Consider the following 15,220-nt stretch of genomic DNA (forward strand, 5'->3'; position numbering starts at 1 on the left):
TCCACCCCGCACACGCTGCAGCTGCCACTGGCAAGTTATGGTGCTGGTCCTGTTTGATCCCGAGGAAACCCTGAAATAAATGAATGCCTGAAAAATGTTCAAAGTGTCTATGGACTAGATCCTTTGAGACTTGAAAATAAACTCAAATGATTAAATTACGACAGCAAAGGCTCGTTAAGGAAGGAAGGTATTGCGAACGGAGATGGTACAAAAGTAATAACGTTATTTTGACATACCAAAAGACTAACAACTTTATCAATAGAGTAGCATAGCTTTTCCTGAAAGCAATTTTCTTCATGGAAAGAATTTTATAACAGAGGAAAATGTATCAAAACAAGCAAAGAATTTCTGCATATTCCCTTTAGACGTTAATTATGGAACTGTCTTGACCATTGGTACAATAATTTTTCCAAATACTTCTCAAAAACCTTAAATAACTTTGAGTGTCTTGACTAACAGAAGGAAAACGGAACAATCTGATTTTATCTTTCTTGACTTTTCTGAGCAATTCCCAAGGAAACTCTGGCTTCAAGTACTGGAGGGGGTTTATCCAACTGAGGTCTGACAAGAAACAAAATTAAAATTGAACAACTTGCTTTTTTCTTCCTTGATTTTTCTGAACAACTTCCATGGTAACTTTCGCCTCATACAGTGGAATGGGTTCATCCAACTGAGGCCTGAGAAAGAATGAAATTATTATACAGTTAGGTCAAGGTAAAGATGAGTGAAACAATAGGATTAGAGTTGACATTTGCTGTAGTTCAAGTCTATTATTTTTTTTTAAAGATTTTTAAAAAAATTTATGTGAGAGTGAGTGAGTGCAGAAGCAGGGGGAAGGGCAAAGGGAGTGGGAGAAGGAGAAGCAGACTTCCCACTGAGCAAGGAGGGGGACCTGGGGTTCTATCCCAGGACCTGGAGATCATGACCTGAGCAGAAGTCAGATGCCCAACCCACTGAGCCACCTGGGTGCCCCAATTCTATTATTTTAAATAATCTTGTCCATTTAAGTAAACTTGTCCGTTAGTTTTCCACTGTTAAAACTGGTTAAGTTTTGATGTGGAAAAATGCCTCCTTTATCTACTCCCAGATCCAAATTAAAAAAACAAAACTGTACTTTTCCCTCGTCTCAAGCTATGGGTCATTTCACATTACTCTGGGAAGGGTGATGAGAAAAGTAAAGTTGTGTGGTGTGGTACGGAAAGGATAAGGAGAACCCATGAGCCACTTCTGTCTTCACGAATGCTTACCGATGTATCCCAAGACACACTTCGAGAAATAATTAAAGAGCAGCTACTTATCCAAACAAAATAAGATATGGAGGCAATAGGTATGCTGTGGAAACTGAAACAGATGTGGAAATGCTTGCCTTACCTCGAGAACAGAAAAAACAAACAATGATTTGGTTACTCAGCGTACCTAAAAACTCCGCTTGATAACTTCTCCATCACATCTTTTAAGATACGTAGCTGGAAAGATTGTTAAGGTGACAATGTAACACAGAGAGGATTGAACAAACCCAGCCAATAAGATGTTACGCAGGTCACCTATTTCAAGCTCAGCCCTCTCAGAAATGGAGAATTTAATTGCAGAAATTCTGTAAGCTGCTAAGTTTACCCTGAAAACAGGGAAATGGGGAGCTGATGTGAGAGAAGTGGAAACGTTAAATAGAGCCTACACTTGTAAGTTAGGAAAAGCGGCAGAAGCAGCGAGCCTCATGCCTTGTACTAGGTAACGACTAGTGTTAACCCAGACGACTAGTGTTAACCCAAATGACTAGTGTTAACCCAGATGGGTAGGAGTTCCGGGCTGTCAGGTTTTCCTTCTAGCACTATGTATGGTGTTTCCAGTTAGAAACAACGTTAGCACTTACATCTCTTAGGTGCACGTTTATTTACTAAACAGGCTGCTCAGTGGCTCAAAATTTGTGTGCAGAAAAGTTAACAAACTGTAGTTTGTCACTACAAGGCTCAAAAAGCAAGTGTAAAATTAAGAAAAAAAAATGAGTCATTTAATTGCGATGACAGTTTTAGGACTGAGTCTGTGTAATTGCTAGTACTAGAGAATGACATATGGCATCTATCACACCGTCGGAAGGAAGGCTGTTAAATCACAAGAAGCAACTGGCTCACACGGGAACTGATCGGGGGGTTTAGCACGAATGAGGACTAGAGTCTGATTTGGGACTTGAGAATTCAAGTCTTTAGAAAATATAATTAGAAAGTCTGAACATCAGCCATTTTAAAGATTTTCCTAAAGAGGACCTAAAGAATTCTCCCCGTACTGCAAATTCTCTTTCTACTCTTGTTAAGTGAAAATGCCAACAGTAACTCTAAGAGTGTGTTTGTGTGGAGGGAATTAAATAATGCAGGCAAAGGAGTTAGCCTAGCTCCCGACATGTAAGATCCAAAACGCACTCTATCTAGTGGTACTCTTAACACATGCTGTTATCCTTTGAGAGTCTAGATAATTACAACGTTAGTGGACAATTAAGTTGCTTAGAATTGAAATCTAACAAATTCTTCTAGAAAGCTAATAATGAAGTCTATTTTCTGAATTTAGAGAAAAAAATTTATTCAGAAACACTTTCAAATCACAGTTTCACTACATTAAGGGGATGTTCTGGTTCTAAAATGTATTTTTTACAATGTATGCAGGATAGTGCAGAAATACTCCTCTTTGAAAGCTCTGATTAATTCCATCATTGCTCTTAGAGAAGGTGGGCCTTAATAAGTATCACGTGTATATAAACTACATACGTTTAAGGAAAGCAAAGCATGATATTCAGTGGAGACAAACTTAAGGCTTGCAAGTTTCTTTTTTCATACAGACATACTCTATTAAATAATAAGAATTTATGTTTTATCTAATATATTACAATTTTTAGCAGGTGCAAATGCCTTTAAAACAGTTATCTTAGAAAAAAAAGTTTTTGTAAGTTTGACCCAAAGTTTTTCTTAAGTTCTAAAGAGGTTTGGATCATTCTTTGGGAACGGCTTTCACATTTTCAACACAAGAATTCATTACTTTCACCAAAACTGGCATGATTTGGCTTCGTTCATCAGATTTTTCTCAGAATGAATTCCATTTAAAAAAAAAAATCAAACTCATCTTCATTTGATGAAGTTTTTCCAGCACTGTTAATCTTAAAACACCCCACAAACTCTTTAATGCGGATAAGCATTCTGAAATGTCTTACGTAACAGCACCATTAGAGCATAGATTAGAGCCTTTCAAGGGGATGTGTAATTTCCGAAATGCCAAGTTGAAAATGAAACAAATTTTTACATGTATCCTGTGGTTTATCTCCCATTCACAAACGAGCATGACTGCCTGGGTGATTCCTGTCCCATCACTTTTTGGCTGCATCCTGGGACATGTAGTAACTTTCCTATGCTTGAAATATATATGATATATGATATATGATAGGGCTGTTTTTCAATGTTTAAATATATTAATACTTACAAAGCACCTGAAACACTGTTTGGCATACTCAATGAAAGTTAGCTGTTATTACTATCAATTATCATTTTTAAAGGACTTAATGAGAGTTCATGGTAGATTTCAAGCCAGAAACGCAAGTCAGTAGATAAAAAGGATATAAAGATATTTTCCCTGTTGCACATTTGACAAATTCCAAACTTCATCATTAAGGAAAGCCACTGTTGCTCCCTTGAGGAAAAGGCAATGGCTATCCGGAGGATCCAACTTGGACAGAAAGCACAAAGACTGATCAACGATTGCGAGTTTCATAGCAGACAGAGACAGGTATCTTGAGCCAGAAAAACTTCTATGCAAATTAAATACCCAAATCACAAATAAACACTATATAAACTTTAATAACAATATGTAAACTGTAACATTTTCTTTTCTAATTCATTGTCCAAAATGATGAAACAGTAAGGGCAGATGCAAGGCCTATGTAGAGATGAAGGAGTGGTAGCCTCTGGGCTCGCACGTGTGTATATGTGTGTGCGTGAGTGCGTGTGTGCATGAGTGTGTGTGTGCACGAGTGCGTGCATGTGTGTAAGAATGAGATTGCTGGCTGCTACTTATCAGTTGTCATCATGAGGCTGTTAGAAAACTAGTGAAGGCTGATATACGAGGATTATGGCATTGGCATATCAACCATGATAAGATCTGAATACTGTTGAGAAATGTAACTTTGGGAGACAACGTATATACACACATTTGTAGTAAATTCCAATGTGAATGGGGATTTGTCATCATTTTGTATAGAAATATTTTGCTAAGTATATGTCAACAATGTTTGTTACTAAGAAAAAAAAATCTTATCGGAAGTACTACCAAAAAATTCAGAAGTCACTTCTTCCAAACCACTAAATAAAACCTGAATGAACTCCTCTAGTAGGCACTACTTCTACGTTTTGGCCAACATGTATCTAACGTAAAAAATAAAGTTACATTTCTTTAGAAACAGGTATAATTCAGAATTGATAATTTCTTCACATCTTGCTTCAAGAGACTTAAGCATTATTCTTTGTTAATTATATCCTTTCGGCGTAATAGTAATGCTTCATTGTTTCTGATAATACCTGCAGGTTTTCTTCTGTTGTTACCCAATGGCCTCCAACACCAAGAAGTGTGATGATGTCATGTTTATGGGGCAGTAGTTGTAATTTTACAGCTGGCTCATCATCTTTACTATATAATCTCACTTACAAGGGAATAGTTTAAAAAGAGAGAGAGAGAGAGACAAGAAATATATTTTATAGTAATCTGGCAAAAATTAATTCTTCAAACTAGTCCTCTTTACTTTTTAATGTGGGAACAAGGAAGAATTTTTCTTAGAAAACAATAACACATAATGTATTCAGACACCTTAAAACATACTTTTTGCTTTAAAACTGGTCATAAAATTTACTCTAGATTCAATTATAAGTGAAATAATAAACGACAAAAAGTTTATTTTCATTTGAAAACTAGGCAAGGTCATATAACACATAACTAAGACTGGTAGCTTTAATCGTAACATTGATAGCTTAATTCTTTGGGAAAATCTGACTTCTGCTTAAGGAATTCATAGAATTAAGAAAGTCATATACTGACATAATTATTGAAATGTATATTTGAGGGGCGCCTGGGTGGCTCGGGGGGTTAAAGCCTCTGCCTTTGGCTTAGGTCATGATCCCAGGGTCCTGGAATCGAGCCCCGCATCCAGCCCCGCATCGGGCTCCCTGCTCGGCGGGAAGCCTGCTTCCCCGCCCTGCCACACCTGCCTTTCTGCCGACTTGTGATCTTTGTCTGTTAAATCAATAAGTAAAAATCTTAAAAAAAAAAAAAATGTATATTTGAAAAGTTAACGAAGTATCCGTTCACTTCCACTGAAAGATTTTTCTGTGTTAATATTCACAGCTGATCTTAGCCAAAAGGCCGAGAAGTGATTTTCCTGAGTTAATTTCAAGTCCTGAAAATACTGGTTAAAAAGAAAAAGATTAAGATGGTCAGAGCTGCATTTCTGATTCCCATCACAGAACATAAATCTTAACAAAGCACGAAGAGAATCTCTTTGCAAGCTTTCTGCACAATGGCACTACCCAGGTGTGTACAGACTAGGTGTGAAATAGATACAGCTTAAATAACACAAGGTTCAGGGAGGTAAAAATGGAACAAAATTCTGTGCTTTTTCCAAATAGAGATTGTGGAAGTCAGCCACCCAACAGAGGGCAGCCAGACACGGCAGAACTCAGCGTCTGGCCGAGAGCTAAAGTAATAGGTATCGTCTGGCAACCAATGAGAAGATGATGTTTGTTCATCTTTGTCAAAACACTTATATAAACTCCAGAGCCTGTATTTTAAAGGTAAGCATGCTCTCTCTTCTAGACCGTGTTTACAGGGGGATTCAAGAAGCTCTAGTTTAACTAGAAAAGTTAAAAACAAAACATGACATCAATTTGACAAATATGTTAATAATTCTTATCTGGCTTTATTTATATATATTTTATTTGTGAAATGCACCCATCACACTGCAAAAATGACACAGACTACCGATCTAGTGACGTACCCACCTCCAGCATCTAGGACAATATCAACTCCCAGGCCACCTGTTTCTTCTAAACAGCTTTCAGCAACGTGGCCTTTTCCATTAGATACATCGATGACTCGGGCTGTAAAGGACAGGAAGTCAGGCAATTGTACTGTTCTGTATGTGATCAACACCAACCAATCAGAGAAAAAGAAAAAGAAAAGCGAATAAATATCTGTATGGAGTGGTTCAAAGAGTTACTGGATCCAAATTTTACTTTTTCTTCTCTTACCCAATAGTGGTAAGGATCAATTTAAAGGCAGGCACTGGTATATTCAATCAGATAAAAATATTAAACATTTTGTGGATGCTGCGTTCCAAGCCTGGCCTACTGAAGAAAGAGCATTGTTCCCTATCACTAAAAGATATATAGTCAGAACAGGGAATCTATAAACCACAGAGATACATACATATTAAGGCATAAATTAGGAGATTAAGCAATTTCTCAAGTATGTTTAGAGTTAAGAGAGTTTAAAGCTAAAATGTAAAAAATGTATTTGTGTGATATAGGACCTCTCTATTAGAGGCTGTTAATCCTTTTTCAGTCATAGAAATTCCCCTGTTCCCTTTCCTACTTGCTCCCCCAAATGAAGAAAAACCTTGAAGGTTAAGGGGAAAAAAACACGATTACTTTGAGCAGTTAGTAAAAACCAAACTATTATTTCCGGAGTTTTTAGCACCTTCATGTAAAAGAATTCCTCTCAGCGGGGTTCCGACTGGCACCCCCAAGAGGGATCTAAGATGTGGGGGGCGGGGACACCAGGGAAAGGGGACGGAAGCACCTGGGAAGGACAGTAGGAAAACTCTCCCTTCAAAAATACTGTTCATGCTTTCTTCCCCCACTTCATTCCATTTCCAGTCTCTTCCTTTTTTTCCCTTCTTTCTCCAGTCCCTACCTTAACCTTTCTTCCAAGTCTCGGTTATCTCTGCCAGAAGCATAAGGTAACAATAGAAGTAACATGGGCTTTAATGTTGGACAGGCCTGGGTTCAAATCCCACTCCAATCACGTCGTGGCTCCTTGGACAAGCTGTTAAACCCTCTAGAGGCTGCTCCCTGGTTTGCTGACACAGGATTGCCGAGGACTCGGGGGAGATCATTCCCACTGACAATCAATGAATCTGAAGCTCCTTCCTGCCTGCCCCGCCTGCCCCCCACAATCTGGCTCAGCCTCCTCTCCCCATCTGTTTGTTTCTCCATTCCGCTTTCTCCTCTTCTTGGTCATCTTTTTCAATCTATTTTTTTTTCTTTCCCTTTACATTGTTGTTTGGACAGGTTCAATCTTTTTATTTTTTGTTGAGCCATTTTTTATTAAAAAAAATTCCACTGTAGTGAACATACCGTTCTATTAGTTTCAGGTGTGTGATACAGTGATTCGGCGGTTCCATACCTTACTCAGGCCTCATCAAGGTAAGTGTATTCTTAACCCCCACCACCTGTTTCCTCCATCTCTCCACCCCGCCCCCATGACCAGTTTGTTCTCTGCAGTTAAGAGTCTGTTTCTTGGTTCGTCTCTTTTTTCTTTGTACATTTGTTTTGTTTCTTAAATTCCACATGAATGAAATCGTGTATTTCGTTCCCTGATTAGCTCATTTGGCTTAGCATTATACTGTCTAGCTCCATTCATGTTGTTGCGAATGGCAAGATTTCATTCTTTTTTATGGCTGAATAATATTCCATCACATATATATAAAAATATATACATATTTATATATATATATATACACCACATCTTCTTTATCCATTCATCAGTCGATGAACATTTGGGCGCCTTCTGTTACTTGGTTATTGTAAATATTAATGCTGCAATTAAAAAAGGGGTGCATGTACCCCTTTGAATTACTATTTTATATTTAGAGGTAAATACCCAGTAGTGTGATTACTCATAGGGTAGTTCCATTTTTTAACTTTTTGAGGAACCTCCATATTGTTTTCCACAGCATTCCTACCAATAGTGCATGAGGGTTCCTATTTCTCCACACCCCCTCCAACACTTTTGTTTCTTGTGTTTTTGACTGTAGCCATATGACAGGTATGAGAGGATATCTTGTTGTAGTTTTGATTTGCATCTCCCTGCTGATGAATGATGTCGAGCATCTTCTCATGGGTTGGCAATCTGTATATCTTTTTTGTTTTTTTTTAAAGGTTTTAATTAATTAATTAATTAATTTATTTGACAGAGAGATAGAGACAGCAAGGGCAGGAACACAAACAGGGGGAGTGGGAAAGGGAAAGCAGGCCTCCTGCTGAGCAGGGAGCCTCATGCAGGGCTCAATCCCAGGACCCTGGGATCATGACCTGAGCTGTGTCAGATGCTTAATGACTGAGCCATACAGGGGCACCCATCTGTATTTCCTCTTTGGAGAAATATCTGCTAGTGTCTTCTGCCCATTTTTAATAGGGTTATTTTTTCTGAGTGTTGAGTTGTGTTAAGTTCTTTATGTATTTTTGATACTAAGCCTTTATCAAAGATGTCATTTGCGAATACCTTCTCTCATTCAGTAGGCTGTCTTTTAGTTTTGTGGATTGTTCCCTTCGCTTTGCAGAAACTTTTATTTTGATGTAATCCCAATAGTTTATTTTTGCCTTTTTTAAAAAAGATCTTATTTACTTATTTGTCAGAGAGACAGACAGAGAGAGCGCACAAGCAGGCAGAGTGGCAGGCAGAAGCAGAGAGAGAAGCAGGCTCCCTGCCGAGCAAGAAGCCTGATGCGGGACTCGATCCCAGGACTCTGGGATCATGACCTGAGCCGAAGGCAGTGGCTTAACCAACTGAGCCACCCAGGCATCCCTTATTTTTGCTTTTATTTCCCTTACCTCAGGAGACACATCTAGAAAAAAAGTTACTATGTCCAACGTTGGGGAAATTACTGCCTGTCCTCTTTTCTAGGATTTTTATAGTTCCAGGTATCACATTTCGGTCCTTGGTTTCAATCTCTTCCAGAGCTTGCTAGTCTCCACCATATCCTCCTCACCAATAAACTATACCTGACCCGTGTTTTCTGTTTAAGTGGATCATCTTCCTTCCCAGCATGTCACAGAAAACAGACAACTTCTGAGGTCTATCATTGAGTAAAAGAGGGTGAGAAACCCAGAGAGTGACGGAAACATATCTTGACGTATGACTAAAACCAAAGAGGCATCAGGTATTGCTAAACTGTGTCCAAGTTCAGCTAATTCAGACTTGGGTAAGTTGGTAACAACGGGGCAAAAAAGAAAAAACATTGAGAGATGTAGGTTTAAAAAGAATGAAAATTAAAACTATCACTCAGATAAACCTGGACTCAGCATGGAGACTAAGTACATTTTAACGGTGACTTTCATTTGGGATTTTGTACTCTGTTTTACGAGGACAGTCTTTGGGGTGATACCTCTTCAAAATTTTCAGTTGTAGTCTGTGTAGAGTAGGATTACCCACCTATAGAAGGCCTAAGTCTTTCGAGGCACTGCTTGTCTTCGAGGCTGCCTGCTGTTGAAATCACTTTGGCTCCTCTGTGGTGCGCTAACTGAATAGCTATCATACCAAGGGCCTGTGGAGACAAAAATACTCAGTGGGTTTATAGATATTAAGGCAGAGGCCCTATCTAACTTGCGTTACAGGCTATTTAATAAAGTGTAATAGTTTAGTGCTACTTTACTGTATTTTTCAATATTATCTGATAGAAGAGGAAAAAAAATATGGACAAGGTTGGACATTTGACTTTCTTCTCCAGGAGGATGGCAGAAAAGGTGTGTATGCCGCATGCTCTCGCTCGGTCTGACTGCTGCACGAAGTTTCGAGGTAAGGGCTGCGCTCAGAAACTTGGCCTCAGCTATCTCTCTTTAAAGGTCAAAGCACTTGGGGCGCCTGGGTGGCTCAGTGGGTTAAAGCCTCTGCCTTCGGCTGGGGTCATGATCTCAGGGTCCTGGGATCGAGCCCCACATCGAGCCCCGCATCGGGCTCTCTGCTCAGCAGGGAGCCTGCTTTCTCCTCTCTCTCTGCCTGCCTCTCTGCCTACCTGTGATCTCTGTCTGTCAAATAAACAAATAAAATCTCTAAAAATAAAAAAAATTTAAAAATAAAAAACAAATAAAGGTCAAAGCACTCTCAATAGCTCCATCCTCTTGCTGACCCGAGGGTAAGTTCGGGAAAACACTACTATCCTGATGCTGGACGTCAGGCCGGAGCCGATGCCAAAGACGTTTCTGCCTTTTTTGCACATGAAAGCAGGGGAAAAAGCATTTTCATCAATAGCTAGACAGATAATGAAACTACAAAAATTGACTCCAAGTTTTCTAACATTTTTAGACCGTAATCTATTTTTATGTATTTCTAGTGTCTTGAACAATTTTTTTTGCTGATACATGTAACGTGTTCACAGTAGCACATTTTTTTTTATCTTGTGTGACTTGTCTATAAATGCAACATCTTACCAACGTTAGGTGTTGGTGTGAGAGAAACACAAAACTGGTCGGGAGTTTTGGGGCATGACTTCAAAGCTATTTTCATGACTTCATGAGCTATTTCAGGCTTCGTGGAATGGGCATAAAAACATGGTTTGTGTGCTTCTTTCATGTACTAGCAGATTCAGAGTAGTAAGAAACGGAACACAGTTAAGTCTTTTAACTCCCGTTAATAAAGGCTGCCTGTTTTAACAAAATGGGCCTTGAACAAGCTATCGGTAAAGAATTATATTAGCAAATGGGTGGCCTATTTCCTAAGTTTAGTGGATTTTGATCCGTTTCTTTCTTTCTTTTTTTTTTTTTTAATTTTTATTTATTTGACAGAAGGAGATCACAAGTAGGCAGAGAAGCAGGCAGAGAGAGAGGAGGAAGCAGGCTCCCTGAGCAGAGAGCCCGTTGCGGGGCTCGATCCCAGGACCCTGAGATCATGACCTGAGCCGAAGGCAGAGGCTTTAACCCACTGAGCCACCCAGGCGCCCCAAGAAAGGAATCTCTGCACCCAGTGCGGGGCTTGAACTCACAACCCCGAGATCAAGAGTCGTGTGTTCTACCGACCGAGCCAGCCAGGTGCCCCTTGATCCGTTTCTTAACAGAACTCTTAGCACCTACACTTGCTCCATCCATGATGAGGACTGATTTTCCAGGAGAGAGATGAGACAGATAATGCAGAGCTGTATAGGCTCGTACTCCATCCCGAATGGTTCCAGCGGCTTCTGTCCATGTAACTTTTTCTGGTTTGTGAACTGTCGCAAAGAACAAGAGGAAGCGACCGATTAGCAAGTCCTTTTAGTCCTGCCTCCTGGATCCATCTCTCTGGCCATCTCCCCTGCCTCGGTGGCCCTGGTCCAAGCTACTACACCTGTTATCTTTTGCCTACATTTTGGCTTCCCGAGTTCCATTCTCGCCCACACATAAGGCACCCTCAGCACAGGAGCCGGTGTGTCTGTATTTTTAAACATTATACTGTGAAATGAAACACACGCGGAAAAGTACACAGAACATCAGGACAGATGGGCGGATACATACAAAGTGAATATACAAGTAATCCCCATCCCGGTCAAGAGAGTGCACAGCCCCATCTCTGCCACCAGAGGTCGCCAACATGCTGACTTCAGTTCTTGTTCACCACCATCATTTATGACCCAGGGATGCCTTCCTAAACAATGTAGGGGCCCCTGGGTGGCTCAGTGGGTTAAGCATCTGCCTTCAGCTCAGGTCATGATCTCAGAGTCCTGGGATCAAATCCTGCATTGGGCTCCCTGTTGCTCCCCACCTATACCTGGTCTGCCTCTCTGCCTACTTGTGATCTCTCTCTCATGTAAATAAGTAAAATCTTAAAAAAAAAAAATTAACTGAGTTTGTCCTGTTTTGGAACTTTAACTAAATGGAATCATAACATTGGCACTCTTTTCTATCTTGCTTTTGTGCCTTAACACTGAAGACACCCACTTTTGTAAATGTGGCTATAGTGCTTTCCTTTTTCTGGTGTGTGTGTGTGTGTGTGTGTGTGTGTGTGCGCGCGCGCGTGTTTTTAAGATTTTATTTATTTGAGGGAGAGAGAATGAAAGAGAGAGAGAGCATGAGAAGGGGGAGGGTCAGAGGGTAGAACCAGACTCCCTGCAGAGTCCAGGATCATGACCTGAGCCAAAGGCAGTCGCTTAACCAACTGAGCCACCCAGGCGCCCCTTTTTCTGGTGTTTTGTGGCATTCCAGGATGTGAGAACACTTTCATTTGGTGATGCGCCCTCCGGTCGAGGAGGATGTGTGTTTTCAGTTTGTGTCAGCTATGAGCAGTGCTGCTAAGAATGCTCTCCTATAAAAGATGATGTTATTACAACCTTCGACTTGACTATACTCCGGAAGTGGCGGTCTGAATTCATTCTCCCACAGCTGTGTAGCAGCGCTCCCGTTACTCTGAACATCCCTGTCAACCCCTGGCATGATTACACATTCTCACCCATCATCTGGGTGTATGATGGTTTCTTATTGTGATTTTAACTTGCTTTTCCCTCATGACTGCTAATGCTGGGCACCTTTCTCTGTTTGCTGGCCACCTGGAATTCCTTTTGTGAAATGACCAAGTGTTTTATCAATTTTTCTGTTGTGCTGTCTTTTTCTGATTGAGTTATAGGAATTTAAAAAGATATTCTAGATGAACTGCTTGTTTATGTGTTACAAATATTATTTTCAACTTTATGTCTTCTCTTTTCAATCTCCCTAAAGGTGTTTTTTTGAAAACAGAAGTGTCAGAATGATCTTTTTTTTTTTTTTTTTTTTTTAAAGTAGGAGCCACGCTCAGCATGGAGCCCAATGAAGGGCTTGAACTTAACACCCTGACATGAAGACCCGAGTTGAGATTAAGAGTCGCACGCTTGGGGTGCCTGGGTGGCTCAGTCAGCTCAGGTCATGATCCCAGGGTCCTGGGATCGAGCCCTGTGTCGGACTCCCTGCTCAGCGGGAAGCCTGCTTCTCCGTCTCCCCCTCCTCCTGCTTGTGTTCCCTCTGTGTCTCTCATTGTCAAATAAATAAAATCTTAAAAAAAAAAAAAAGAGTTGCACGCTAAATCAACTGAGTCACCCAGGTGTCCCCAGAATTACCTTGAAAAACATACATAACATGCTAACCCTTCTCTGTTTAGAGTTCAGTGGTGGGGCGCCTGGTGTCTCAGTGGATTGTCTGACCCTTGATGTTGGCTCACCCATGGCTTGCCACTGCACTTGAAACAAAATGTAAACTCCTAATATAGTTTAAGAGCTCTCTATATGATCTGACCTGTAAGCTATTCCTTAACATATTTAATTCTTTAATTTGTAGGTTTTTATTTTGTACACCCAATGGGATTATTTCCACAGTAAAAGCCATCCTTTCTCATTTTACCTAAAACCAACTTTATAACACTTTTGTAGTCCTGGCCAGTTTTCAAGTATTTTCCCTCTGAAGCTGAGACAGTGTAGCACGGGACCCTCAGCACGGCACAGGCCAGCTAACTAGTGCCATCTAGAGGGGGAGAGAGCACCCATGCGTCTATGCTGGAAATTTCAGACAAGCAAGGCATGAAGATAGAGCACCAGGTGAGACCACTCACACACGGTAATTTATTCTTTATCAAACTCGTTAAGACACCTATTCTCCCTGGGATCATCACCTGAGCTGAAGGCAGAGGCTTTAATCCCCTGAGCCACCCAAGCACCCCTGACAAGCAACTTCTATCTAGAATATATAAGGAACTCTTATAATTCACCAATAAAAAAAACAACCCAATTTAAAAACTGGGCACAGGATCTGAACAGACATTTCTCCAAAGAAGATATACAAATGTCCAGTGAGTGTGAAAATTTTTCAACATCATTAGTCATTAGCAAAATGCAAATCAAAACCACAAAAAGTTATCACTTCTAGGGTGCTTAAAATTAAAAAGGCAGAAAATAACAAGGGGTAGTGAGGATGAGGAGCAAATGGGACCCTCATTCATTGTTAGCTGAACTGTGAAATGTCGTAGCCATTTTGAAATCAATTTGTTGGTTTCTTAAAATGTTAAATGTAGAATTATTATATGACTTGATAATTCTTTTTTTTAATGGTATAGAACTTATTAAATTTTAAAAAATATTTTATTAACATATAATGTATTATTAGCCCCAGGAGTACAGGTCTCTGAATCACCAGGTTTACACATTTCACAGCACTCGCCATAGCACATACCCTCCCTGATGAATTCTATTCCTAGGTTTATAAAATTCTATTTTATTCCAAGAGAAATAAAAACATATATACACACAAAAATTTGTACACAAATGTTCAGATCAGCGTTATTCATAATGGCCAAAAAAAGTGGAAACAACCTTGATATCTAATCATAGATGAACGGATAAACAAAATGTGTATGCTCGTAGGATAGAGTATTACTCAACCACTGAAAGGAATGAAATACAGAGATTTGTTACACAATGCATTAACTGACCTATGTGAATTAAGACAATTACAAAAGACCACATACTGCAAGATTAATATATATGAAATGTCCAATAAGCAAATCAAAAGAAAGTATATTCATGTTTTGAGAAGCTGTGGAGAGAAAATGGAGAATAATGGCCGGTGGGAAGGGAGGTCCCTCTTGGAGTGATGAAATGCTCTAAAATTAGCGATAAGAGTTGATCAACTTTGTGAATATACTAAAACTGACTGAACTGTATGGTTTACAAAGGGGAATTCTGTGGTATGTAAATTACATCTCAATGACGCTATTATTAAAAAACAACTGGTAAAGACATGATGGAAATGTGTACAAATCAGGCCAAATCTTGAAAAAAAAAGAAAGAAAGAAAAAAAGAGTGGGCCTTTTTTGGTTTGTTTTTTTCAAGAGTTAACTTTCTGTAACAATGTAGTTTAGGGAAGTTGGTCAAAACTCACGCCTGGGAATCCAAACGAGAGGTTTTATTTGATTCCACAGTTACCAGGTTCTCAAAAGAATAGGTGAAATAAGGCCAAGGGAAATTCTGGGATCAAAATTAGTGTAGTTATCTGTAAAAAAAGCCAGCTGTGGTCCTCAATTTTCAAACTGTATAATATCAAAATAGCTATGGATCAGAGACTTTGATAGCACCGTATTTGAAAGTGAGGTTTATCATTCAAAGGAAGACACATACTTGGCTCCTTATCTAGGTTTAATATATACAGGCCTCAGATTTCCAAAAAATGCCTTCTGAAATTAATTTTAAGTAAACTGTATCCCCAGC

The 15,220-nt window shown here is 39.6% G+C and overlaps 1 protein-coding gene and 1 long non-coding RNA gene across 4 annotated transcripts in view; one reads left to right on the forward strand and one right to left on the reverse strand.

Annotated features, from left to right (window-relative positions):
- Positions 1-98: 98 nt before the first annotated feature.
- The window catches only part of CRYZL1 (crystallin zeta like 1), a 35,184-nt gene continuing 20,062 nt past the window's right edge, over positions 99-15,220 (reverse strand). For 2 of the 3 annotated variants that reach the window (XM_046001864.1, XM_046001865.1), the window contains exons 7-13: positions 11,094-11,227; positions 9,460-9,571; positions 6,027-6,125; positions 4,554-4,675; positions 3,600-3,705; positions 1,417-1,462; positions 99-677 (exon numbers count right to left, since the gene is read on the reverse strand). In XM_046001864.1, the coding sequence (XP_045857820.1) occupies positions 578-677; positions 1,417-1,462; positions 3,600-3,705; positions 4,554-4,675; positions 6,027-6,125; positions 9,460-9,571; positions 11,094-11,227 (719 nt within the window). In that variant the 3' untranslated portion in view covers positions 99-577. Of the gene's footprint in view, positions 678-1,416; positions 1,467-3,599; positions 3,706-4,553; positions 4,676-6,026; positions 6,126-9,459; positions 9,572-11,093; positions 11,228-15,220 lie in introns of all 3 variants that reach the window. The other variant, XM_046001866.1, reaches the window with a different exon arrangement.
- LOC123939869 lies at positions 4,689-9,447 on the forward strand. Its single transcript, XR_006817994.1, has 3 exons — positions 4,689-5,819; positions 7,394-7,451; positions 8,986-9,447. It is a non-coding gene; the product is annotated as an uncharacterized LOC123939869 (long non-coding RNA).

This window comes from Meles meles, chromosome 4, assembly GCF_922984935.1.
Source record: "Meles meles chromosome 4, mMelMel3.1 paternal haplotype, whole genome shotgun sequence".
NCBI classification, from domain to species: domain Eukaryota; kingdom Metazoa; phylum Chordata; class Mammalia; order Carnivora; family Mustelidae; genus Meles; species Meles meles.